Source organism: Danio rerio, chromosome 13, assembly GCF_052040795.2.
Source record: "Danio rerio strain M-AB ecotype USA chromosome 13, GRCz13ab, whole genome shotgun sequence".
Classification (NCBI taxonomy): domain Eukaryota; kingdom Metazoa; phylum Chordata; class Actinopteri; order Cypriniformes; family Danionidae; genus Danio; species Danio rerio.
The window spans coordinates 8,515,680-8,543,180 of NC_141033.1; the positions used below are offsets into that span (position 1 = coordinate 8,515,680).

General features: G+C 37.7%; 1 protein-coding gene and 1 long non-coding RNA gene across 3 annotated transcripts in view; one reads left to right on the forward strand and one right to left on the reverse strand.

Moving 5' to 3' along the window:
* prkg2l (protein kinase cGMP-dependent 2, like) overlaps positions 1–27,501 on the forward strand; it is a 48,983-nt gene that overhangs the window by 9,866 nt on the left and 11,616 nt on the right. The window contains exons 5-15 of one of the 2 annotated variants that reach the window (XR_015505612.1): positions 1,434–1,539; positions 5,677–5,740; positions 5,826–5,903; positions 9,638–9,732; positions 10,647–10,715; positions 16,357–16,455; positions 16,545–16,695; positions 20,175–20,314; positions 21,880–21,969; positions 23,921–25,180; positions 25,231–26,886. Coding sequence is in view for 1 of the 2 variants with exons in the window: in XM_087278853.1 (XP_087134979.1) it covers positions 1,434–1,539; positions 5,677–5,740; positions 5,826–5,903; positions 9,638–9,732; positions 10,647–10,715; positions 16,357–16,455; positions 16,545–16,695; positions 20,175–20,314; positions 21,880–21,969; positions 23,921–24,062; positions 26,723–26,886 (1,198 nt within the window). In the remaining variant the exon portion in view is untranslated. The remainder of the gene's footprint in view (positions 1–1,433; positions 1,540–5,676; positions 5,741–5,825; positions 5,904–9,637; positions 9,733–10,646; positions 10,716–16,356; positions 16,456–16,544; positions 16,696–20,174; positions 20,315–21,879; positions 21,970–23,920; positions 25,181–25,230; positions 26,887–27,501) is intronic. The other variant, XM_087278853.1, reaches the window with a different exon arrangement.
* On the reverse strand, positions 22,511–24,603 carry LOC147840988 (uncharacterized). The gene is made up of 2 exons (XR_015505705.1): positions 23,350–24,603; positions 22,511–23,131 (listed from the first exon to the last, which is right to left on the reverse strand). It is a non-coding gene; the product is annotated as an uncharacterized LOC147840988 (long non-coding RNA).

The window sequence follows — 27,501 nt, forward strand, 5'->3', positions numbered from 1 at the left end:
CTTTGCACCGCAGCAACCTGCGAAACCTAACGCATGACCCAGCTGTCCTAGTCTAACGTTTTCGCGTGCGTATGAATAGAAGTCTATGGGAGGAAAAGCCCAGTGTGACCGCAGCTTAAGAGCGGAGTGTGAAGGTTTAATTAGCAGAGTAATTGCACAGAATTGCTTAAAATATTGCAATGCACAACATTGTGGGTAACATCTCAAAGTTCAAAAGAGGACTAATTGCAGGTACACATCTCACTGGCTGATTTGTGACCGAGACAGCAAGTCTTTGTGATGTACATCTATCAAGAGCCAGGGTAATGTCACCACACCACCAAGGAGGACCGACCACATTGAACTGGAATAACTGTGGATGCACGAGGAAGCTGTCTGAAAGGAATGTCCAGGTGCTAATCTGAATTATTTCTAAAAAAAAACATAAAACCACAACTGCCCAACACTGCAGAATTAAATGTGCACATCAACTCTTCTGTTTTTTCCCCAAAACTGTTAATTGGCAACTCCACTGGGTCAATAGATGGCTGGGCTGCTATAGACAAACCTTTGGACACCTGTGCCAATGCCAAACAACAATGCTAAATGTTCCCTGATGAGTCCGGCTTTACTGGCTTTCCCACATCTGGGAGAGTTACGGTGTGGAGAAGCCCTAAAGAAACGTACACCCAGACTATTGCATACACAGAATGAAGCATGGGAATGGATCAGTAATAGTTTTAGCTGTGATATCATGGCATTCCCTATGCCTAATTCTTGTGCTAGGTAGTCTGTCACCGCTAAGGACAAAAAACATTCTGGAGTACTAACTGCACCCAATGGTTTAAACATTGTCTCCTTACGGCAGTGCCGTGTGTCATGTTGATAATGCATCAATACACACATCAAGACTGGTGACAGAAAGGTTTGATGAACATAAAAGTGAAGTTGAAAATCTCCCATGGCCTGCACAGTCACCATGTTTAAATATTATTGAGCCACTTTGACTTATTCTGGAGGAGCAAGTCAGGAAATGTTTTTCTCCACCAGCATCATGTATTGGCCTCTATTCTGCAAGAAGAATGCCTCAAAATCACTCTGGCCACTGTGCAGGACTCGTATCTGTGATTCCTGAGACAAATTGATGCTGTATTGGCCACAAAAAGAGGCCCTACACCGTATTAATAATAATTATTAAAACTAGATATTTCAGTTTCATTGTCCAACCCCTAAAGATGGGTGCTGAATTTAGGGGTGATGGGTGCAGAACAGATTGTGTTTTTCCGTCTTCTTTCTTTATGAAAGCATTACATTTAAGTCCATTAAATACTGCGTTATAGATGATGTATGGTCATTTCTCTATTAATGTTTGACCCACTTTTATGGCAGATATTGAATTAGTGTCATAGTGGTGGATTTGTGAGGTGGAAATGTTGGTGATTGTGTGTCATTAGCTGTGTCTCAGTCCCATATCTGGGCTCTGGACCGGCAGACGTTCCAGACTATCATGATGAGATCCACTCAGGCCAGACACGAGGAGTACTTCAGCTTCCTGCGCAGGTACATTTATGCCACTAACATTTGTGCATGTTACCAGCCACACACACACACACACACACACGCACACGCACACGCACGCACACGCACGCACACACACACACACACACACACACACACACACACACACACACACAAACACACAAACACACATCTTTGCATGGATGCTTTAATGGACATACAGGGTTGATAATATTATTATGTTTTTCAAGTACTATTATTAATAACTTTACTGTAAGTAATGTGTAATTACAAAAGAGTTAATAGTTTGTTACAATGTACTTATTGTGTAAATACATGTATTTATTGTGTTCTTATGCTTGATTAAACTCCTGTATGTAATTACATCTGTAATTAACTTCTGTAACTACATTTGTAAATACACTGCTGACCATTCCCTACACCTTAACCCAACCTTAAACCTACCCACACCACCAAACCTGTCCCTAACCCAACCCCTATCCCAACTAAAGAGCACCACAAGTGTTCTCAAATACTTTATGAACACAGTAAGTACATTGTATTTATTTTTTGATGTAAGTAAATAGTAGTTAAGGACACTTAATATAAAGTGGGACCCTGTGTTTTTTTAGGTTTTGTTGTTGTTGTTGTTGTTGTTGGTTTTATTTTTTTGTAATTAAAGATATTTTTAAAGGAGCAATTAGTAAGTATATACATGTACTGTAATACAGTTTTTTTTCAACTGTTAACAAGTATTGTGAAGTACTGAAGCGTTGATGTTTTCAAAGCTGTTCAGATAATCAGCCAAACTGATGTATATGTCAAGCAAACAATAGTTTTTTTTTTGTTGTAGTTGTTGTTTTCACATAAAATGCATGCAACAAACACTTTTTGCAAAATTCCCAAACACTTGTGTCATTCATACTCTAGAAGCAGCGAAAAAAATATAAATTTTCTGCACATTTTTAGCATGCTAAAAAACACATTTTAAAGTGGTTAACAACTCTTTCAAAACAGATAAATTCCATGCATTTCCTCTGCAAGCTCATTGCAATTTCATCAGAAAACCTGTTCAGGATTCCTGCATTAGCGTTAGTTATTTTTAAAAGGATAGCTTGGAATTGATTTTGTTAGGAAACATTTATCAAGGAATGAGGTTGGTGGGTAAAGAAGAGTGATACAGTGGTAAAGATAGTGACAGTAGGAATCTGAAAGAGAAGGAATGTATTATGTATGAAATGTGCGTTTTCTAAAGGAGAATTGTTGTCAGTGGTTTGTCAGTGTCAGTGGTTGAGACCTACAGTATATGATCTGTTGAGTTTCGGAGGCGAGCTGAACTGTTTGTGCTGGTCAAGTATTATACTGTTGATGCACTTTGAGAATGTGGGTTCAGTACTGCACAATGCTTGTTAGCGACTGAAAACAGTCATTAGATTTAATAGTAAATGCATCAATCTAATTTGGTAATCTAATTATCTATGATATTTTTGGTTTTGGCAATTATAATGACTGGCCGATTACAGCCAATGAGAAAAAAAAAGATTAATAAAAATATTTACACACATAATTTAGTTTTATTATCTCTAAAAATCTAGTGTCAAATCCAGTAACAAATCCATAGTAAAATTGGCTAAATATATTTTCCTTATACACCCTGTACCTTCATTAAAATAGTTCATTCTCTCTTTTCTAATATTGGGATTGAAAGAAAAGCACTGCACAGCGTCATGTTGTCTACAAGGCCATTTCTTTGTTTGGATCCTCTGTATTGAAATTGAGGCTTATTTTTTCAGTGTTTTTATAAGCGGCTTGGTCTTTATCAATGGTTTGTAAAGTTTGGTTACATTCACAAAGTGAATAAGTGCCATGTCCAAGACTCTGCGTTTACACTGTCCATTAAAAAAATAAAAATCACACACTCTGTTGAAAAACCTGTACAGCACCCAATTGGTGTGGCATTGTTTCAGTATGCTTCTGCAAAGCTTTTTTATCCTATCAATGATGTGTTTGTTTTTTGCCAAGATATTGTATTGATGATGTAAGTGTAAAACCCCTGTACAAAGTGTTTTTTAGCACATCCCAAAGATTCTCAATGGGGTTTAGGTACGGAATCTGTGGTGAACTATCCACAAGCAAAAATCATGATCCTGAAACATTCTTTTACATTTTTAGCCGTTTGAATCCTGGCATTGTCATCTTTGAATATGCCAGTGTCATTCATTATATTCAGGTATAGTCAGCTGACCTCATTCTTTGGGCACACACTGATGCCTAACCTAGATCTGAACCAACTGCAGCATTCCCAGATCATAGCACATGCTTGCATGCAATAGGCATGATGGTGCACCACTTTATAAGCCTCTCTTCTTACCTTAACGTGAACATCACGCTGCAACAGAATAAAATTGGACTTATTAGACCACATGACCTTCTTCCATTGCTCCAGAGTCCAATCTTTATGCTTCAAAGTAAATTAAAGCCTTTTTTTACACAAGTGTTTAATCCCTGCACAATGTCTGTGTGGAATAGCTCTTATCTTATCAAACATAACTGTGAATTCGAATGTTGTTGTTTTATTTTTATTAGTATTTGATTTTACCAGATGTTTAAGTGATTTCCTCAAGGATGATTGTTCCACACTTCCATTTTTAAAGAATACTTTGGACAATTCTTATCCCAATTTTAGTGGTTTCAGCTATGTTTTTAGATGTTTCTTTGCTAAATGCATGCCAATAATTTGACTATTCTGATACAGATTAACATCTTTTCCACAACCACAGGATAACTGACATGGTTGTTTAAGAAATGAGAAGCTACTTTTCTCATAGGATTAAATGGTGTGTTACCAGCTGAAACAGAATTATCCATGGAGTAATTATCCAATGGGAGGCTCTTACTATTTCTTTAGTTAAATAAAAGTGGTGGCTTTTTTGGATGGGCAGTGTATAAGACATGGAGAAACTCCTACAAATCACAAAAACCAATTACTTTTGATCAATGGTGTGCGCCTCACTGCATGTGATCTCAAACCAGAAGCGTCTGTTAAGAAAGCAATGCATGCCATCATGAATAATTGAGCCAATCATTTAGATTAAACATGGAGATGTCAAAACCCACAACACTAAAATAGCACAAGAAAGCTGTCACGGAACAGAATGCAGAACAATAATAATGCAGTTAAATAGAATTTATTGTTCCAACGAGAGTCTAAACTAGGCTGTCTGTCGCTGACATGACACACAGAGTCGGATCTTCAAAAGTACACAGCCACCCACTCAGCCGTGTGAGAGAGAGAAGAAGGTTGGTTGGTTCTGTGAGCCCACCACTGCGATAAGGAGAATGTCTGACCTCCGGGTGTTGATAGTCAGAGCACATTTACCGAAGAGACCGCACTAATATAGAGATCAGTCAATTAGTACACTCAACGGTGAGCACAGCGAAACAAGACAAGACAGGACAGAAAAAAAACAAAGGTTAGTTGCATGCAAGATGCACTTAGGATAAAGCTGCGGTCACACTAGAGTTTGTGTGTGCGAAATTCTGTCATGCGGCGCTGCGAAAAGGGGTGGGATTAAGCAAGATGATTAGACATTTAAAAAGCGAGCGATTGCTCCATATTATTACATTTCTGTCCAGAGAGGTCATGTTTTGATTCTCGATTGGTCTCACGCAATCAAGTGATGCGATTTCACAGGTCAGAGTTCACCAAGCTTGAACTTTGCACCGCAGCGACCTGCGAAACTTGACGCATAACCCTGAGTTTCTGGTCTGACGTATTCACGTGCGTGTGAATGGAAGTCTACGGGAGGAAAAGCCCAGTGTGACCGCAGCTTCACGCCCAAAGTAATAATTAACTGACAACAGAGGGAATGAAAAGGAGAAAGATATAGGGATGCCAATAAGAGTAAAGCGAGAACAGGTGACTGGTGGTCAGTGCTCGCTCCGATTACAGGAGTTAACAGCTGAGAGCAGGACACAGAGGGGAGGGAGTTAACAATGATCAAATCAAGTTCATGACAAAAGCAAAGAAAATTACTGACCAAAATTAATAAACCAATAACTTCATTAGATTCTATCATGTGCGATAAATACCTCTGTTAAAATTAAATAAAAATGGTTGTGTTCATTGCACATTAGTCTTCATACTCTGCTGATAAATTAAACATTATTTTTCTTTAGCGTGTCATTGTTGAAAGATCTGCCAGAAGAAAAACTTGCCAAAATCATTGACTGTCTTGAAATTGTAAGTATTCGCTTTTTTATTAACAGCAATGTGACCTTGTAATTAATTGTATCTGATCATATTCCTGTTTCAATGTCTTTTGTAGGATTACTTTGACAAAGGAGAGTACATTATTCGGGAAGGCGAAGAGGGAAACACTTTCTTTATCATAGCTAAAGGAGAGGTATGCATTACTGCATTTATTTATAATTGCTTAAATATCTGTTCCTTTCAGTCAGTCATCATGTCTGATGAAACAGAACTTGCATGCTGGGCCACTCCCAAACATACAGGCATTTAAGGGCCTACTCACACTATGCCATCTGTACCGTGCTCAGGCCCGTTTCCTGGATCGTTTGAGAAGTGTGAGTGCGCTGAATCAGGCTCAAGAACGGTTCACTTGGCCGGCCCTGGCCCGGTTGGAAGATGTGTGCCGGAGCGCGGTTCACTTGGGCTTTGGCACGGTACGCTTGTGTGGGAGTGCAAAACGAGCCAAAGCCCGAAACTGAAAGCGAGACGTGACTTTTAAGGGGCTGTTTCATATGAATTTATTAAACATTCTTACTGTTCAGTAAACGCAAACTGCCGTAGTTTATTAAAGACGAGAACTCCTCACAGCACGACAGCTGCGTGGCTTCAGCAGATCTCCTCATTCCTGCAGCACGAGGGCTTTATGATTGTTTATGAGCGCCAAAAGTGGCGGATCTGTTCGGCGAAATATCTGACTGCGTGTCACCGCATAACAAACGACTGAAACGATATAACTAGAGAAAGCTCCACTGTGCTGCAGAGTGAGAGAGCGCTTCTCACTGAACAGCACAGCAGCGATGACGTAAGCGTGCCGAAGCCCGTTTGTGGTATGAGTGCGGGCCGTCGGGGGAAACTGGAGGGAGACAAGCGTGCTTTGGCCCGGTTCGAGGCAAGTTCAAGTTCCCTACGAGTTCACCGTAGTACTATTAACCAAGGCTGTGCAATTAATCGGAATTCGGATTTGGCCTCTATGATTATGAGAAACAATAATTAAGATAAAGCAGTTAAATTGCGTCACACACCTCTCTAAATTTCTCTATATTCTTACCTCCTCAAATCCCGACTGAAGTAAAGTTATGTAAATTGACTTTTGCAGCATGGGACAAGATTGTTAATTGTATTATTGTGTTTATTTTCTATTATGAAGTACTTTATTTATGTTTACAAGAATTAGTGCTGTTTAATGCAGCTCTCTAGGGATGTATGTCCCCACCATTGTCAAGAGCAAATCTACGTCCTTGGTATGCACAGATAAGTTTCTGTTTTCTCACTGGTCAGTGCATCAGAGGATCTTCCAGTGGTATTCATTGATTCTTTGAGTTAATGGCTGTGCTTTCCCAGCCAGATGCCACAATTGGATTGAAGGTGGATGTGTCCCCATTCATTGCTGTATGGTGTACATGAGTTTTGGTCATGCCTTGTCACTGTGCCGTGTCTTTTGATGTCCCTCCCAAAAGTTTATGAAGAACGCTTTATACCAACTGCACACTTTAAATCATTAATTAAGCATTAGAAAATAGAGTAATCATCCATAAAGCATTAACTCTACATTAATAAACATTAGTACACAGTTTAAAACTACAGCATTTTGCCCTTAACTGTATATATTTGTTATGAATCTTTCTGTCATTCCTTTCCTTTTTTCTGTTTGCAATATAACTGAGCCTTTATTTGTCATTTCTAAGGGATTCATAAAGTATAAATAGTCTTCACTTTAGATTAGGTCACAAAACTGCTTGAGGTTGTGTTAATAAAGCATTTATTAGCATGCAGAGTAACTATCACAATATCCCTGAATAATAAAATATATAAATGTTAATTTGTTTACTTACTGAAACTGAATAATCTTTAGAAAATCACCATCTTTTCTTAAATAGCTGCTTTATAAATAATGCAATACTTAAAGTCTTACCCAAATTGCTAGTGCTCCAAAATAGTGGCATAATTCGTGTTTAGAAGATATAAAACTGATATAAACTTTCAAAGCTTGCAGTTTGTTACTTCTGGCTAAATGGGTCAACAGTTTTATTCATGTCACCTCATTCTTCAGCTTTTTATCAAATCTTGACCAATCAAATGCTCTTTAGTATCTGACTTGCCCCGCCCCCTTCTCATTTGCCTTTTATTCAAGTGATGCTCACTGCAGAGCCATTTGGGCAGAGCTGAGCTCCAGCGAGGGGGAGCATGAGCTCTCACTCCTCCTTTCTTGCACTTCTTCTACGAGTGATGTCACTGGGGGTAGGGTTAGGGGTGGGGACGCATTAAAACAGCCTATAGGAGGAGGAGCGAGAGCTCATGCTCCCCCTCGCTGGAGCTCAGCTCTGCTCAAATGGCTCTGTAGTGAGCACCGTCTCCTTTTATTTGATGCTTGAGCTTAATCACTCTCACTGAAAGAGCCTGTCATAAAAATTAATGCTTTTAACTGTTTTTCAAAAAGAGAAGGAGCTGCTCCATTACCTGCCCTCTCTTCATTTTTCAGTGGAGATTAACTCAAACTAAATGCACATTCTTGGCGAAGCAGTGGCGCAGTAGGTAGTGCTGTCACCTCACAGCAAGAAGGTCGCTGGTTCGAGCCTCGGCTCAGTTGGCGTTTCTGTGTGGAGTTTGCATGTTCTCCCTGCGTTCCCGTGGGTTTCCTTTGGCTGCTCCAGCTTCCCCCACAGTCCAAAGACATGCGGTACAGATGAATTGGGTAGGCTAAATTGTCCGTAGTGTATGAGTGTGTGTGTGTGTGTGAATGAGTGTTCCGATGTTTCCCAGAGATGGGTTGCGGCTGGAAGGGCATCTGCTGCGTAAAAACTTGCTGGATAAGTTGGCGGTTCATTCCGCTGTGGCGACCCCAGATTAATAAAGGGACTAAGCCGACAAGAAAATAAATGAATGCACATTTTAAACCACTTCGCAGGACGTTTAAGCATTACAATTCTGACTTGCTTTCTTAAATTGCACCTTTGTAGCTTGCAATTTCAACGCCTGAACTACAGAAACTCAGAAGTGTGAAACATTACATCTAAATTCCATGTGACATGGATTCTTAACTTCTTAGTGCTGAAAACACTTTTAGCTTAAAATGTTGAGACAGTGATACATATTACTTTTCAGGTTTCTTTAAGGAGCAGAAAGTAAAAAAATAAATAAAAATAATATATTTTTGAAATAGGAATTATTTGTAGTGTTTATGACTTTAATGTCCGTTCTGATCAATTTAATGGATCGATGCTAAAAAAAAAAAAAAAAAAAAGTAACGTTCTTTATTGTATTGAAAGAAAAAAGCAGACAAAACTTACACACACACGCACACGCACACACACGGACACATACACACGCACACACACCTATTTGTCCTATTGTTTTTTTTCTTGCTTTTTGTTTTGTTAAGCAATAATAACTGTTATTAGGATATGCAGTCAGTTTACTTTTCTTTACATTTACTTGCGATAGATACATTTACAAAAAAATCTAATGAACTGAACGTGTTTTTATATTGGTTTTATGTTATTGCTGGCCATTTATTTTGCTTATTCTAATGTTTTGAATGGTATTGCATTCTGAAAATGTGTGGAATAAAATAAGTGATTTGGGCTAGATGTTTTTAATTGGGTTAGGGTAAAGTTGACAGCAATTGCATTAATAACATTAATTAAATACAAAATACAGGAAAATTAAAAGTAATTTCAACAGACTATGGTTTCAGTTAACTATATTACATTAAATGACTACTGTAAATGTAAATGTAAAGAGTACAAATCACATATTAGATAAGGTCACCTGCTATAAAGTGTGAACTACAGTTGTGATTGTGGTCAGTTTAATCAGTCAGATGCACAGGAAGTGAGATACAGTAAGATTTTAATGTTCATTTGTATGATTTTTATTTGTTGTTCACAGGTGTCAGTAACACAGACTACAGAGGGGTTTACAGAACCACAGGAGATTAAGACTCTTAGAGTGGGCGATTACTTTGGGGAAAAGGCTCTCATAAGGTTTGCAGATGATATTTGGAAGTGCTATTTACAATCATGAACATAACCAACAATGAATTCTTTTATGATTGTGAATTTGTGGGAAAACATTCATTACATCTCAATACAATATGCACACATTGTTCACTAAGAACTGTAAGGAACAGAGATGTGTTGTAGGAGTGAATGTGGGAGGTGGAATGTTTGTCATCTGAAAATATATTCAGATGTTCAGTTATTATTGTGCCACTGTGAAAATAAACCACTGAGACTTTCACATATTTATACACATGAGCTACCTGTCATTTTTACCAAGTTCTAAGAATAATGAAAATTCATTTAAAGCTTGGGTGGTCTCAGTGGAAAATAGCAAACAGTGATGTTTTCTGAATAGATACAGTTGAAGTCAGAATTATTAGCTTACCTTTAATTAATAGGGAGAAAAATTTCACAGTATGTCCGATAAAAAAAAATTTTGTGGAGAAAGTCTTGTTTGTTTTATCTTCGCTAGAATAAAAGCAGTTTGATTTTTTTAAATCATTTTAAGGTCAAAATTATTAGCCCTTAATTATTAGCAATTTTTTTCTGATAATCTACAGAACAAACCATCATTATACAATAACTTTCCAAATTACCCTAACCTGCCTAGTTCATCTAATTATCCCATTTAAGCCTTTAAATGTCACTTTAAACTGTATAGAAGAGTCTTGAAAAATATCTAGTAAAATATTATGTACTGTCATCATGGCAAAGAGAAAATCAGTTATTAGAAATGAGTTATTAAAACTATTATGTTTAGAAATGTGAAACATTCTTCTCTCCATTAAACAGAAATTGGGGGAAAAAATAAACAGGTGGGCTAATAATTCTGACTTCAGCTGTATATCCACAAAGTGACACAACATCATTACATATTTCTTATAATTCCATTTCAGTGAGGATGTCCGCTCGGCTAATATCATTGCAAAGGAAAATGACACGCAGTGCTTGGTGGTGGATAGAGAGTAAGTAATGTTTCCTTACTAACAACTTGGGTTCCCAATAACAAGTTTAATACCACAGAATAAAAACAGCTTTGTTGAAACAAAAATCTATGTAATTATAAGACTTACATGTAACCTTCCGGTATTTTAAGTTAAAATCGATGTGTTTAGGGTTTTTAAAATAATCATTAAATGTAAACTATCAGTGTTAAAATCAACACAGAGTCATTCTGAAAACATAGCCCTATATACATTTCTGGAGATCGCGAATTATGTAGCCAGAGCTATGTCTGGCTGAATTTCATCTTTTAAAAGAATGCTACGGGGCGGTATGATGCCGTTCCTTTTCTCGTTTACTAGTTGACGACTTACCTCCATATAGATGGCTTTCCCACTGTTAACAGTTTGTCCGGTAGCTCGACATGTACATCGGCAGACTTGAGATGCAGAGCGGAGCTGAAGTGAAGAAAGCTTCCAGAAAGCAGGTAAGACAAAAGCAAAAGCTAAAAACAAAGTAAACAATTAAATAACAGGGTGAGAATGTGGTAAAATCTAAAACTTGGTAAAAATTAGGGGGCTTTTCTTTTTCTAAATTGCTTTTTAAAACACTGCGGTTGGGTTTAGGGAAGGGGGTGGGTAGGTCAATCGGTTCTTTTTAAAACACTTGGTTGGGTATAGGGAAGGGGAAGGGTGGAGGTGTCGGTCGGTTGGTCAGTCAGGATGTCACTCGACAGCTGCCTCTGGTGGATTTACATGAGAATTACAGGCGAGAATGGCAGTCTGAAGAGACTTGAAAAAGTGTACACAGCGGCCTCTGGTGGACTTGCAAAAACAAAATCTCCAAAAAAACGTAGCTCCTGGGACTTATTTCGCTCTCTCTAGAAATGTATATAGGGGTACGTAATCAGAATAATCCTAAACATTTAGCAATACAGAGTGTCAAAACTTTGTATGCATTGCATGATTCTAAATCAAAGTCAAAAACTAACAACATACACTATGATTTTCTTGAAAATAGTGTTCATTCAGGAATTTCTAGTAATTTTCACAAAAAAGGCAAGTAATTCATTTAATTAAAACTGAGATTTGGAAGTAGGAAATGCTATTTTCTTGTAAAACATATTCGAATTGCAACATAGGCTCATTCTGAAAATGTCCACCATATACATACATTTCTACAAATCGCAAATGATGTAGCTAGAAATATGTATGAGCAATTCCATGAAAATGTCAACCTTATCATGAAAAAATAAACTTTTGACCAAAATAACAAAACCTATTTCAATTTGCTTATTAAGGTCTATATTTTATTGTTATGATGTGCTCTTGTTGAATTTTTAAGGAAATTGTTTTGTTTATCCATGAAATATGAGGATTGTGCCAATGGTAATTTTCATTATCATCCAACCACTTTTCGTGCTTTCAAAAAAGGGGTTAAAGACTCACCTTTTCCATGCTTTATGTTAACAGTAATCATTCTGCAGAAGGATTGGAGTCTGTAGTATAAATAATTATCCTTACTTTTTCATAACATTATTGCCCTTTTGATTTATGAGCTACATATTTAAGACATCACGCAGCTTCGGTCACGTGTCACGTCCGTAACGATTTAATGAAAAAGTTTATATTGTGGAATAAATATTATAACAAATAAAATGAAACTTTGTATACAAAGCCAAAATATGTCCATACTAATTATAATCGCCAACTCATCTCAGGTCTTTGCTCTAAACAACCACAATTTTGCGTTACGGACGTGACCATTTTTGAACTCCTTATTAATATAAGCCAATGACTAGCGCATATTTGTTCATTATGATGCTGCATTACAATTACTGACTTACATTACATAACATCCATATGTTATATCAAGAACTGAACATTTTTATTTAACTATAAACCACTTTAGTAACATTACAGAAATAAATGTTTAATAAGAAAACAACATTTTACATATTGCCATAATTGGCCATAATGACTTAACCTATATTTCCTCCGTCTTACTTGCGGTTCATGTGCGCACGCGCTGCCTATAGTGAAAGATAATGATGAACCATAAGGCTTTGAACCTATACATTTTGTAAAGTATAGGCTAAGCATATAACAATTTTGTAATTTACATGTGATACTGCATTAATTTGCATACATGTTTTATAAGCTGTAAAATGAAAGCATCAGTTTGGTGCGAAGTTATAAAATATTTTTCTTTGTTTGATTTGTAGATTAGGCTATTTAAAATGTATATAAGAACCATTAATAGCTGTTATTTTCCAAATGGAAAAAAGGGTGGTTTGTTGATTGTAGTCTGCACTAAATCATGAATATGCCTAGTTGAGTTTATGACGCGGCTCCAGGCAGCACAGACGACCAGGATCAGCGCTGGTTCGTCAACTCCTGTGTCAAACTGTGGCCAGAATATCCTTCTTTCATTTTCCTTTTTTGGCAAAAAACATCTGTAAGCACGTGTGCTTGCACGTGTTACTGTCATGCGAGTAAACAAATATGTGTTGCTCATAAAAGCCGATCACAACGAACGCGCTTCTTTATTCCAGAGACGTGAGGCGCTCTGCAATGCATTTTATGTTGACAAGAAGAAAAGGAGCACGGTGCTCTTTTGAATGTCACTATAGATAACAACTGAATCAGCTGGTCTATTGTGCGCGAGTGTTGCTGTCAGTGTTTTCATAATTTAAATTTTTAAATAACATTATGAAATTCAAGATTTGTAAAGTCATACAACTTTGGATGACTTAAAACAGCGACCACAAGTCTCTCCGTCATTAAAAAGTTCGCCGTAGTCATCTTGACACTTCTGTCACCTCCAAGGAAACCCCGCCTCTGCTTTCGTTTGATTGAAGAATGAAAGACGCCACTGAGGTAACATGCTTTTCTTCTGGAGTGCACAAAGCGCGCAATGACAAAACGCGAGGCGCGCAAGGCGCATAATCAATAACCTCCATGCATTTGGTCTTTTCCCACTGCTCAAAATGCGCACGCCGCGGGTCAGGCCACAGCGGAGTTTTCGTTTCATGCAGAGCATAAATGTTTTTTATTTCATTAATTAAATAACTATTTATAAAGATAAATTATCAAAGTGACACAATTCATTTTCCAAGCCCTTTATTCCAAAATAGCACTTTCAAAGCTTGAAAATTGGCTATAGCCTACATTAAAATTGAAACATTTTCAAAGATTTCCAGCACCCGGCAAATGCGCTTGAGTGCTTATTAAAATTATTTTAATAAGAATAAGAATAAAATAAGAATAAAATCTTGATATTGATCTAAGCTTTAACTACATTATATGAGTATTAAATTTGTTAGAAAATCGATAGGACCTGCAGCTGTAAATATTTAATTCAATATTACACAATCGGTTAACTATAGCCTAAAAATATAAACATTATAGTCATCCATCGTACATGCCTACAACCAATGACTATTTTTCTATGCTTGTTTAACATAGCCTACACAAAACCTTTCTTAAGTTTTAAAGTTTTCTCTCTCACCCTGGTGCGTATGAACTTTTTGCAACCTGTCCTGAAGTGACTGCCGACGAGAAAAAGAAAGCAAGCGCGAGTGGAGAAATTAAATTATTTATTCCATCAACTAACACGTTAACTAGAATAAACTAAAATAAACTTTGTCAAATATAATATTGCCATATCTGTGACAAAACTAGATTTTAAATATTCTCCACGTAGACACGGTCTTGCGCAACAGTCGGGCAATGATTTAATTCAAGTTTGTCTGGAAACACTAACTTTAGGAGCCTGCTAAACATAGGCCCATTATAGCTGATTATGTTTATTATAAATTCTATATTAGTCAGAGTATAAAAGCACCATGTTAGCATGCAACATTGTTACCGAATTGAGTTTTGAACATTCGAACGTGCGTTAACCTTTAACAACACACATGCCATAATACGAATTAAATAACAAGGTGATATCTATTTAAGTTTGATTAATTGTGCAACCTTACCATTCAGATGTCTTAGAGGTTAAAGTTTATTGGTTTACACACCCAACAGATATCCACAAATAGGTCTTTGGTCAAGTTTTGAAAGCATTTATCTGATTTTCATAATATGTCAACTGTCAATTTCAGAGCAGTCACGTCCGTAACGAAGACAAGTCACGTCCGTAACGATAGTTTTTCCTCATTAATGCAAAAATGAAAAACTAAATAAAATTAATTATATATGTCCCATGCAGAGCCAACCCTTATCCTTTTGACTGTTATATATTTTTTTGGCTTCTGCATTTTCATTCACAGAATTTTCACAAAGTATGTCAACTTACAAAACTCATGTCTTTTTTTTGTCACGTCCGTAACGCATTCATTTTGCCGTCATTTTAAATATAAAACACCTGCATAGACTGATATTTTTTTGATGCCTGAACTCCATGGTTAAGGGGTAAGAAAAATATAAACATATATTTCAATATACTGTTAACATATACCTTCTCTGAGAATATACGTTTCATTTTTTTACTGCAAATGTCACGTCCATAACGCTGGAATCAGCCGTATGCATTTCATCTTTAAAACGAATGTAATATGACGTCTTTCTATTTCGCGCTTACCAGCTTACCTTCGTATGGACGGCTTTTCTGCTGCTACCAGTTTGTCCAGTAGCTCGCCATGTATGTCGGCAGTTATTATGTTCATTTTCAATAGTTTCATTCTGTTTTTCTGTGCTCAAAAGAGTAGCTGGAGTAGATCAACAGGATTCACTGACTGTATGCTGTGAAGGTCCACGATGAAATGGTCTTCAAATGGTCTTCCACGATGAAATGATCACAAGTAACTTTGTTTCAAGAACTGCAACATTTTGTAGATGTCTGTGGCAGTTTGTGCAGCAGTGAGATTCTGAATTAATCTGATGCAGAGGTTTTTTCACAGCCGTGTTTTCCTGTCTCAGGAATGTAAGCAGCTGGTAGCCAGAGGATTGTTTAGTCGAGAATTTCCCTCTTGTTAGTAAAGTTGTATTCCAGAAAGTTTGTTGATTCGTTGTTAATCTTCAAGCTGTGTCGTTTGAGCACTGTGCTGATCGACTCAAGTTAAAATTAGAGTATAAAATATAAAACGCAAGAGTGCAAAGAGCGGAGCTGTAGGCAGAGATGTCCAAACAGTAGCAAAGCAAGAAGTCAGATCCAGAAAGCAGGAAAGACAAAAACAGAAGCTAAAAAATAAAATAAACAAGTAAATAACAAGGTAAGAATGTGGTAAAATCTGAAAATGTGGTAAAAATTAGGCTAGAGCTTTTCTTCTCGATTGCTTTTTAAAACACTTTTGGTTGGGTTTAGGAAAGTGGGTGAAGATCAGTCGGTGCTTTTAAAAACACTATTTGTTAGTTTCAGGGAGGAAGGAGGGTGGGTCAGTGGATCATTCAGTCAGTCGACAGCAGCTTCTGGAGGATTTACGCAAGAACAGCAGGCGCAAATGGAATTCACAAGATAAATTTGAGATTTCAAAAAGCACATACAGTGGCCTCTGGTGGATTCATGAAAACAAAAACTGAAATAAAAATATACCTCCTGCGGCGTATTTGGTGCTCTCCAGAAATGTATATAGTGGTACGTTTTCAGAATGAGCCTGGGTTGTCCAATTATATTAGATGTATTTATTAATTGCCACTGTCTACGGATTTTTAACAGTAACTTCAATGAGATGGTTGGAACCTATGAGGAGCTGCAAGCGTATCTGAGGGAGTATGTGGAGGAGCTCTCTCTGAGTGATGAGAGGAGGAATGCAGTGTAAGAACACTTCACAGATACACACAGCTAAACCAACCCACATCTGTGCTATTTCTGTATGTGACAGTCACATGATCGTGTTCCCCCAGGCCTCAGTCGCCCCTTTATGAACGCTCTCCAGAGGCAGCAGAGCTCAGGAGGCTGAAAGAGAAGGCAACTGCTTTGTCCAGTACCTCCTTTCTGAAGGAACTGCAAGTTGTGGCCACTTTAGGCATGGGAGGCTTTGGACGCGTAGAGCTGGTTAGATTTCTTATTAATATTTGTATATGTGTGTTTTTTTTTAAGTATATTTTGTATCCAACCAGTCCTCCAAACATGACCACACAGATCATCTGGCACGATGACATGGGAGGCACAACCCATTTTTATTAAAATAGTGTCCATAGCACAAGAAAGAGTCCTATCATGCACCCGGTGCAATAAGGCGCAAGGCATGTATGGCACAATTTGTTGCAATTTTCAGACAAGTGCAACTGTCATTTTCATGTTTTGCACCACATTGTTTAAATAGTAAATCCAATTGCACCACTTTGTGTTATCATGGGTTTTCCTGTCTAAAAGGGTGGTGTGTTAAAGCGCATTGTTGGCGTATTGCTATTTTGAGGAACTGAACAGAAAAAGCTATTGACCAACTGAAAGCTGGTCCAAAGTCCAGTGTAGAGCGCGTTAGTTGTGCTCCTTTGCAGGTCCAAGATGCTTACACAATGCTTAGTACACACAGGATGTACGTTTAACCCCTCTTGACTAAATAAAGGGCGCCAATGTGATCGAGCAAACCAACGTGGCGTAAAAGCGTGATATTTTTAAGAAACGCCTCATGCCCGTTTTTTGCTTTGACACGCCACGTCAAAACCTTCTCCACCAATCAGATTAGCACTTTTGTTCACGTGCATAGAACTGCTGAAGTTACAATAAACAGCATTTGGAGGCGCTCAAGTGCAAAACTGTCAATGCGAGCGCACATTGAAAAAGATGCCCAGAGGCGATATGAACGTGGAGCTGCTTTTTGCACTGGTGAACAATAATCATTTCTTCATCGCAAACTCTTCTGCTCGATGCCAGTGAAAATCCCTTGGGTTTAAGTCTCGGAAAAAACGCTGACAATAAATGCAAATGAAAAGCGTCCCGGTGTGTACGAGCCTTTAGTCTTTGTGATAAGAGCTTGCGCTGATTGCAAGACACCTGTTCACCTGGCATCCTTTAATCTCCCTTGCCTTTCATACCCTTGCTTGTCAGTTTATTGTTGTTACGTGTGTCATGTCTTGTCTGCATTGCTCAGCTTACCTTATTTGTTCTGTCCAGTCCTCTCTCATTCAACGTCTGTGTGTACGCTTCCTCGAATGAACTGTGAGATTTTGTTTCTCCTGTCGCTCTGCCCAGACTGCCAGTAGATTGATGTCGGGTGTACTCCATGTTGCTGTAGGCTAACCAGATCCTCCAGCCTTCATCTCTGTAAAGGCCAAGCTGGTGGCTTTTGTGTTTTTAAAAGATCCAGCTCTGCGTTCCACTTTTTAGTTTTGTTTTTGAATGACTGCTGGTTTTTGACTTTGATACAGTTAACTCATTTACCCCGCATTTTGTCCAGCATTCTGTTCTGAACAGTAACATTACAGTGACTCTGGCCTCCCCCCTGTGCCACGCAGGGTGTGCGTGAGGTGGATGCACGTAACCGAAAGCCCTTTTGATCTCACTAGCTCGGATGTATTATTTATGTAGTTCCCAAATTCATTCACTGTAGGCTTTGCTAAGCTAACTCTGTAAAAGCCAATGTCTCTCTTTGCATTGACCTTTGAGCATCTTACATTCAGAGATGTTGTTTATGTTCACACAGCTACATTACACATCAACTAAAGATTAAAATATGATATGGTAGTGGACCACCCCTTTAATAAAGCCAACCGACCTTCCAGAGCATGAAAACTCAGAGTTTGCTCAAACTAACCACAAGCTTACCCCTGTAAAAAACCCAAACTGGCTTTGTGCGACAGGCCTTGGTTGTTTCTGAACAATCTAAAACAATTGTCTCTAAGCAAAAGTTTAGAGTCCAGAAATTTGAATATACCATGTTGGGCTCTGTAAGAAAAGAACATGAAGAGTTCAGATGCAAAAGCCGCTAAACGCCACTTCTGCCAAAAATGAGATAATGATATCGAGTGAATGCTTTAGGCATGTAGTACACCATCAACAAATAGATTTGCTTCAAATCATCTAAATCCCAGCGTCAGTGCATTCAGAAATAACAGTTTGTTGGCAAAGCCTCTAAACCCCACATCCCTTTGACAGCAAAAGCCGCTATTTCCCGAGAACCAATCAGAAGGCGCAAATCGAATTATATGTTTTAATGTAGCAGCGCGCTGATATGCCAGCTTATATGAGGAGACTGTTTTATTCCACTTTCTATTTTGATTTTAAAAGATTTAAAAGTTGGATGAACTGGATGAGCCTGTCCGACTGTCAATGCATGGCAAATAAAAACGTCCCTTACCTCAAAACTATGGTCATTATTAGAAAAAGAAAACACACTGTACAGTCGGAAGTGCAGCATGCATTTATAGCGTTTTTTTTTTTTCTTTGCGCAGCGATGTACTTTGAATGAATCCAATTTACTATACATTAAACAGCAACTACGCTTCACGAAAGACAGAGTTAAGATGCTGTTCTTTTAACCCACGTGAATGCTCTGAGGATAAACAAGAGACCAAGACCATAAGCATGGTGAGAATGAATGAATGACAGCTTCTAAAATTGTCTGAGAGACATCCCCTTTTTGCCCAGTAGACCTACCTTGTGTTTTATTTGCTAGTTTAAGCCATTTTTTTAAAAGATAAATATAATGTATAAAACTATACATTATTTATATTAATTCATATTACCTATACGTCTGATATGATTTTTATATTAATGGACAATGCACAGATATTGATGTTTCACAATGTTTTACTCTACATTATTTGAATCTACCAAACTTTGTTTACAATGTTTGCAATGTGTACATTGTTCTACTTACATTAAATCTAAATCCCAAACATCAGAAATGACAACAGATTGTTAAGATTTAATTATTGTCAGTTTTAATGTTATTGATTAATGCACTTGGCAAATTTCAATTATTCATTTTCCTTCTGCTTTTTTCCTGGTTTATCACAGCAGAATGAACCACCTCTTACTTGACAGATTTATCTATTTTTAGTTTTAGGTGGTTGGTGTAATGTGTTTTATATTTGGTAAAATGATTTCTAATAGCATCTTAGTGAGTTTTCGGCTAATTACATTGTCCCGATAGGTGGATTTAGAGGTTTTTGCAAAAAAAAAAAAAAGCAGATGTGGATTAAGCTGGTTTTGACACAAAAGAAAATCTACCTTGTTAAAAACCAAAGAATTGTCTAAAGTGACATTTTTGAAAATAAGTTATTTTATTTACCATCCAATAACCCTTTCATTACCTAAAAAACAAAACTTTTGAACGTAACCAGAGGAAGAAAAGAGGTCTGATGGATTTAGAGGGTTTTGCATCTGAACTCTTCATATGCTGAAATGAAGTGTGAATATGTTAAGTGTGAAAATGAAAGTGTTTTATGACCTTGAATAAATCTACAGGGGACCTCTATTAGACACCTTTACAGTGGCATAACAGGGGACTGTAAATCACACAGGTATGTTTCAGGTATGTGTCATTGCATTTATTGCATATTGTTTAGTGCATTCCTTTTGTGTTTTAGGTCAAGCTTAAAGATTCAGAAGACACAGCATTTGCCTTAAAGTGCATTAAGAAAAAGCACATTGTGGACACCAGGCAGCAAGAGCACATCTATTCAGAAAAGATCATTCTTCAACAGACCAATTCAAACTTTATTGTAAGGTCAGTCATATCTTTCCTACTCCGTATATTTTAACAGAAGTGCAAATACACATGGGAAAATAGATTTCTTGCTGCTTGACCACAGGGCTGCTGAGAAAAAAACTGTAGGTGACTGGTACTAAACATTTCTGTTGGCTAATTAAGGTCTGATGAATGAATCTCTTCCTCGATTAGACTGGTTTATTAGATAAAGTTGTGTCAATTATGATAAGATTTTCCGGTGTTTTGCAAGCTGGCAACTTTAATATTTACATTAGTCATTGTCACTATGGTTACGGTCTCAGACACTATTTACAGATATCCATATTAGCTGTATAAACAAATGACTGAATAAAAACAAAGACAACATTTTTTATAAATGACGTTATGCTTTTCTTTTGGATTTATGGATTTATGTATTCACTCAAAAAATATAGCTATCAAGTTTACATACAAATTCATACACTATGAGGAAAGAAGGAAATAGCTTCATGAAAATAAAGAGAGACTAAACTACAGGGATTACTTTGCAGGCAGATGAAAACTAAAGTTGAAACAGTTGTGCACTTAGTAACTACTGGAACAACAAACTGGAAACAAGAATGACACCCAGGAATTCAGGTTGATAAAAAGCAGAAGTCTGAAAGCAGAATATAACTTTGACACTAACTGATATTCATGAATTCAAATGTATTTTAATGTGCTTTAATTTAATCCTTTACAAAGACTTTGATTGTCAGGCAGTCATGGTACTTTGATATGACATTAATTATGGCACAGATACCCCGCTGCCAACTGCAATTTTGTTTGACAAAGAAAACAAATAGTCGAGTTAGAGGTTTGAATATATTCTGTCCAAATTTAATTGATGTAGACGACAAAAAAAAAAGGCTGATGTCTCTATTTATTTTCACAGAAACAGTAGATGTTTATTTAGAACTAATTTTGATTAAGATTTAAATTGTGCTTTGAATTTTAGTAGTTAAGGCGTTGCAAATTCTCTTGTAAATTAAAATAAAAAACAACAGCATAGAATAAACTGTGTACAGAATGTGAGTAAAGCAATATTTTATAAATCAGGACCCAGCATTTACTACATCTCTACTGCTTGCCTGATAAGCTGCAATATTACCAGATCCTGTTCACAATCTGTTTCAAAAAAGAAATAAGCTACTTTAAACTATCTACATTGTAAAAGCACTATAGAAATAAAAGATGGAATGAGTTTGATCAGGTTTGGTGCTATACTGTGATAAAAGATACATCTACTGTATATGGCCAATGTGAACCCTTATATGAACCCCTATATAAACTCCTGCGCTGGTTTTCTGTCACAGTGGTCCAGTGCTGTTGTGCTTTTCATCTGTACCAGAAAAGGAGCTTCTGCTTTCCTGTTGTCGCTAGGAAACTCTTCAGGGAATTTCAAACCGTGCTTATATTCCTGTCCGAGTGTGTGCTCTAGCTTATTTTATTGCCTTTCTGGCATTTGTGGATGAAGATCTTGAACAGCTTTATATGCAAGTCTAGTTCGCTAAATGCTAAGGTGATAGAATGCAAGTGTGTCAGGATGCCCTTGTGTGTTCCAGGTTGTTCCGGACATTTCGAGATGATAAGTTTGTTTACATGCTGCTTGAGGTTTGCCTGGGAGGAGAACTCTGGAGCTTATTAAGGGACATGTGAGTGTAGGTTGTTTTTATACGGTGCATGTCACAGCCCACACTATCTTACATAAACGAGATTTCATGATTAAATGTGCAGTTTTTACTGTTTATTGCTGAACGCTTTAATTCCTAATTGATGTAGAATACATCCCAGCTTGCAAAATTCATGTGGCTAAAATTCGGCCCACACCAGACACTTGCATCCGGCCCACATACTGCATGGAATGATGGCACTTGGGCGGTCCACTCCTGTTTGCCAGATCTAGTCCACAATTAAGCCATAGCAATATCACATGTCAGCCAGAATTCAACCAAATGAACCAGAACTGACCCTTTTCTGGGCAACAGTTTGCTTTTATTTTGGCCCAGATCCGGCCCACACCAGACACTTACAACTGGACCACATATTGAATGGAATGATGGCACTTGGGCGGTCAGCTCCTGTTTGTGAGATCTGGGCCACAATTAAGCCAAAGCAAAACCATGTTTTAGCCAGGATTCAACCAAATGAACCAGGACTGACCCTATTCTGGGCCCCAATTTGCTTTTATTCTAGCCCAGATCTGGCCTACACCTTACACTTGCTGGGTGTGTCAAAAGTACAAAAAAGCATGTTCTTACATTACTTCTAATAATGGATTAAACATTAGTTAACATCAGTAAATTATATCATTTTATCACAGGTTGTGCCTCACTTAGTTTTACTTTTTATTTAATTTTATTATTTTTTTTACTTGGCTTGTGTGATGAATCAACATTTCAAGCAAAGTTCTTAAATAACAGCAGCCCAAAAGAAAATTTATATTAAGAGCTTCAGGGCTATGAGCCCAACTAAAGCAAACACTTTTCTCCATGATGGTGACTTTAGTCTACTTGTTCCACATATGTTTTAAGATAACTGGGCCAAATTTGCTGAATCTTCTCTGGGCTGCTTTAGGCTCACAGCCACATTAGCCAGAGCTAACTGTGCCAAATATTTGCCAAAAGTGGCCCACATTTATTTTAGGATAACTGGGCCACATTTGCCAAATCTTCCCTGTGCCAAAATAGGGTCAAATCCACATTAGCCAGAGCTTACTGTGCCGAATATTTGCCAAAAGTGACCCACATACATTTATGTTTTAAGATAACTGGGCCACATTTTCCACATCTTCTCTGAGCCACTATAGGCTAATAGCTGCATTAGCCAGAGTTTACTGTGCCAAATATTTGCCAAAGGTGGCCCACATTTGTTTTACAATAACTGGGCCACATTTGCCAAATCTTCCCTGTGCCACAATAGGGTCAAATCCACATTAGCCAGAGCTTACTGTGCCGAATATTTGCCAAAAGTTGCCCACATACAGTATGTTTTAAGATAACTGAACCACATTTTTTATATCTCCTCTGAGCCACTATAGGCCGCATTAGCCAGAGTTTACTGTGCCAAATATTTGCCAAAAGTGGCCTACATATGTTTTAAAATAACTGGGCCATATTTTCCAGATTTTCTCTGGGCCACATTAGGCTCACAGCCACAATAGCCAGAGCTTACTGTGCCAAATATTTGCCAAAACTGGCACACATATGTCTTAAGATAACTGGGCCACATTTGCCTTTACACATGTGAGCCACTTTAGGTTTAGACCCAGATTACGCTTAAATGACTATGCCACATTTTTGCCAACTGTCGCCTACATTTGTCCTCCATCATTTGGGCTAAATTGATCATTTTCCACATGGGCCACATTAGACTCACATTCAGATTACATTTTGCCATAAGTGCCAAATCTTTGCCTTAAATGGCCCATATATGAATTTAAATCTTTGGCCCCTCTTTGCCATTGTACAGGTGGGCCACTTAAGGGTCACATTCATTTTGTCTGGGCTAAAGGAATACCACAATTGCCTAAAGTTGCCGTCATTTGTATGCTATCTGGGATATGTCTGCTAAATTAGCATGCCATGATGTTTTGATTTTATTTAGGAGTTGCTTTGATGAGCCCACGGCCCGCTTCTGCACTGGATGTGTGCTGGAGGCTTTTGATTATCTTCATGGCAAAGGCATCGTCTACCGAGACCTGAAGCCAGAGAATCTTCTTCTGGATGCTGAAGGCTATGTCAAAATGGTTATTTCACTTGAACTACTAAAAGCTTAAGTGCATAAGTAAATATTGAAGTTCTAATAGACAATTCTAAATTTATATTCCAATTTTTGTCAACCTTTTGAATACTTTGTCCAAGTGAGTCTTCAAAGGACTTTCATTTCTAAGCTGATATTGCACAGACTAATAGCAGGCTTAAGTTTAGAAATGGGATAGTATTAAGAGATGTCAGTTTTTGCCATTTAGAATAAGACATTAAAGGGTTAGTTACCCCAAAAGCAAAAATTCTTGTATTAAATGCCATCATGTCTGTCAGTCCCCTGAGACCTTTCATTTTGCGAACACAAATTACAATATTTAAGTACAAACCTAAGAGTTCTCTGATGCTCCATAGACCAGTGGTTTCCATAGTGGAGGTCACAGGACAATGCGGGAGGCTTGCTTGGCAATCTCCAAAAATCAAATAAATTTTCTTAAACTATTAGAATGACCATTACCACATTGACTTTATGGTAAGGTCATACTTTCAGACACCTTTACTGCACTCATGTACAATAAAAATAAACCCAGCGTCTGGTGATGTCTGTGCGTTCCAGACTTCAGGCTGTAATTAGGATTTACAACCAAGTGAAAGTTTCATTTATGATTATTATTCTGTCCCATTACTTTTAGTCCCTTAACACGTGGGAGGCACATACAGTATGCAAACTGTTGTAGTTCCTACAGCGTTCACCTGATTTTAATGTAAATACTCTCAAAGCACTCTCAAACAGTCTGCAGTTAAAACTCATATTGTTAGCTTCATTTCAAAACCATTGTGTTGGTGTATAGAGACAAAAATGTAAGAATTGTGTCGATGTCACAATATTTATTTTATTTCATATTGTCCCAATACAACCACCTCAGAGAATATTGGGGAGCGCGAGTCACTTGCATTGTTTTTTTGGGGGTCACAACCTAAAAAATTTGTGAATTCCTGCCATAGATAACAAGGGTTCAACAGTTGAACCGCACTAGAGTTCGTTTTCACTTTTGGTGCGGTTCGTTTGGGCAGATGTGAATGCAGCAATCATACTCGAGTGCGCACCAAAAGCAGACCAAAAAAGCGTACCGAGACCACCTCTTCGAGCAGGTCTCGGTACGCTTTTTTGGTCCGCTTTTGGTGCGCACTCGCAAAAAATTGGAATATAAGTTTCAAATGAACCCTGAAGCGATTTGTTTGTGGTAAGAATATGATCCGAACTAAAAGCCTTATGGACTAATCCAACTGCCATAGGCCGAGATGCTGTGCATTATGGAATATGGAGGAAAAATATTTGTTGACAGCGCTTTACCAACAGAGAAAGACAGTGTTGCCAGAATTGTGGAGTTTAGCCAAATTAGTTCACGCCTCCTCCTGAAGTGACGTGCGATGCATTAAAACATTTTCCAGCCGCAGCTGCACTTCATTCTCGAAATGTATAGTTTGCCTAAAGTGATGTATGTAAACTGTCTAGTATACTATGAGCAAGAATACAATCACTCAGCGCAGTCATCCCTCCATAGTCAAAAGCGATATTTTGTGTCCGCCAGTTTATTTACTTGCGGGAGTTCCATTTGCATTGTCCCGCACATGAATTCTGACCAATCAATAAGCAGTTTAGGAACTATGTTCAACAACATCTGGCCAATGAGTGATGTGTATTTTGTCAGTTGACTGCATTTCGGTTCTTTTCAACTGGTTCGGACCAAAGCTCGCTGTGTGTTGTGAAAACAACCCAAAGATGGCAAAAATGCTAGAATGTATCATTTATTGCACTTGGTCCAGACCAAATGAAGCGAACTACAGATGTGAAAGCACCTTAAGACAGGTGTGAAAGCACCCTTAAAGTCCAGAAAATAAGCCAAAAACAATATTAAAACATTTCATGCCTCTTCAACTCTACGAAGCTCCAAGAGCTATTAATTATCTGTAAAACCAACTTTGTTTGCCTATGTCTTCTCTTTTCATAATGCCAAAAACATGAGTGCTCTTTGTTTTTTACATGCTCCGACCATTAGAGAAGCTCATACAGGTGAGTGTTTTTAGAAAAGCTTTGGTGGACTGACACCATTGTGGGCCATTTAAACAGAACACTTTTTGTGTTTAAAAACACAAGATGTGGTGCTCTTAAATAGTTTTTTCCTCCACCTCCATTTTCTGGAATAGAAAACTGCATACGAATGGCCTCTCAAAGTCAGCAGCACAACATGCAAGCTTTATATTGCCCATAGAAAACACGCACCCTAATCTGACCTGTAAAGACACAGGTTAACAACATTGTTTGTGCTTAAAATGTCCTAGGATTTATGTATGACTGCAGTTAACCACTAAAGTCATATGGAATGAAAGAAACAATATTTTTCATTTCTTTTCTGGAATTTTCTCGGGTTTGATGAGGTCTTTGGAGAGCCAGAGACCTCTTAGGTTTCGTCTCAGGGATTGGTACAACATGAGAATGGGTAAATAATAATAAAAATGACATTTTAGGTGTACTATTAAGTGTGTATTTTATACATTCTAATAAACAGTATATTTTCAAGCTAATAAACAACATGTTAACAGTGTGAATTGTTTCCATACTATAGTGATATAGCTCTCATTACAATATCTGACTTCTTTAGTCATACTTTCAACCTAATTGGTCTGTAATACTTTTTTTTAGGCTGATTTTGGCTTTGCCAAAAAGATTGGACTAGGTAAGAAGACTTGGACATTCTGTGGCACTCCCGAGTATGTGGCTCCTGAGGTCATTATGAATAAGGGTCATGACTTTGGAGCAGACTGTTGGTCCTTGGGCATTCTCATCTTTGAACTCTTGATTGGAAGGTGTGTTTCATCTGATCTGATTCTTCTATAAAACGTTTCCAAAGAATCATGCTTAAAGTAAATTCTTGTTCAGCCAGTACTGTGATTTATGTACTGATTTACTATGTGCACAAGTAATAGCAAGTGTTTGAAAGCAATACTCAGTTATGCAATTCCGTTTGATACTAAGAATGTTGCAGAAACTACACTTTTCACTTTAAAAGGGCAAAGATTTAACCTTTCAAGTAACACTGCCAAAACGCTTTAAACCACAATCCACATCTGTTTTGCAAAGGGCAGGATTCACTTGACCAGAGCAGATGGTCCCCTAGTGTGAGATTATCAGTCATGGCACTTACAGCATACTCCATTGCTTCAAGCTTCAGTCACAGTCACCATAGTAACAGAATATTGAGGATGGCTCTACGTAATGTATGCTGCTGCAGTGCGATTAACAATCTAGACATAATCTTTATGATGTAATGCCATTAGGTTTACAGCTCTTTAAAGCTTACTGCTGTGCTCATTTACTGTTCATTTATATGCATATTTGCATTCTTGTGAAATTATGAAGTTTTTTTTTCACTTCAACTTTTAGATATTTTTTGCCTAATGGTTTACTTTTATTTATTAATA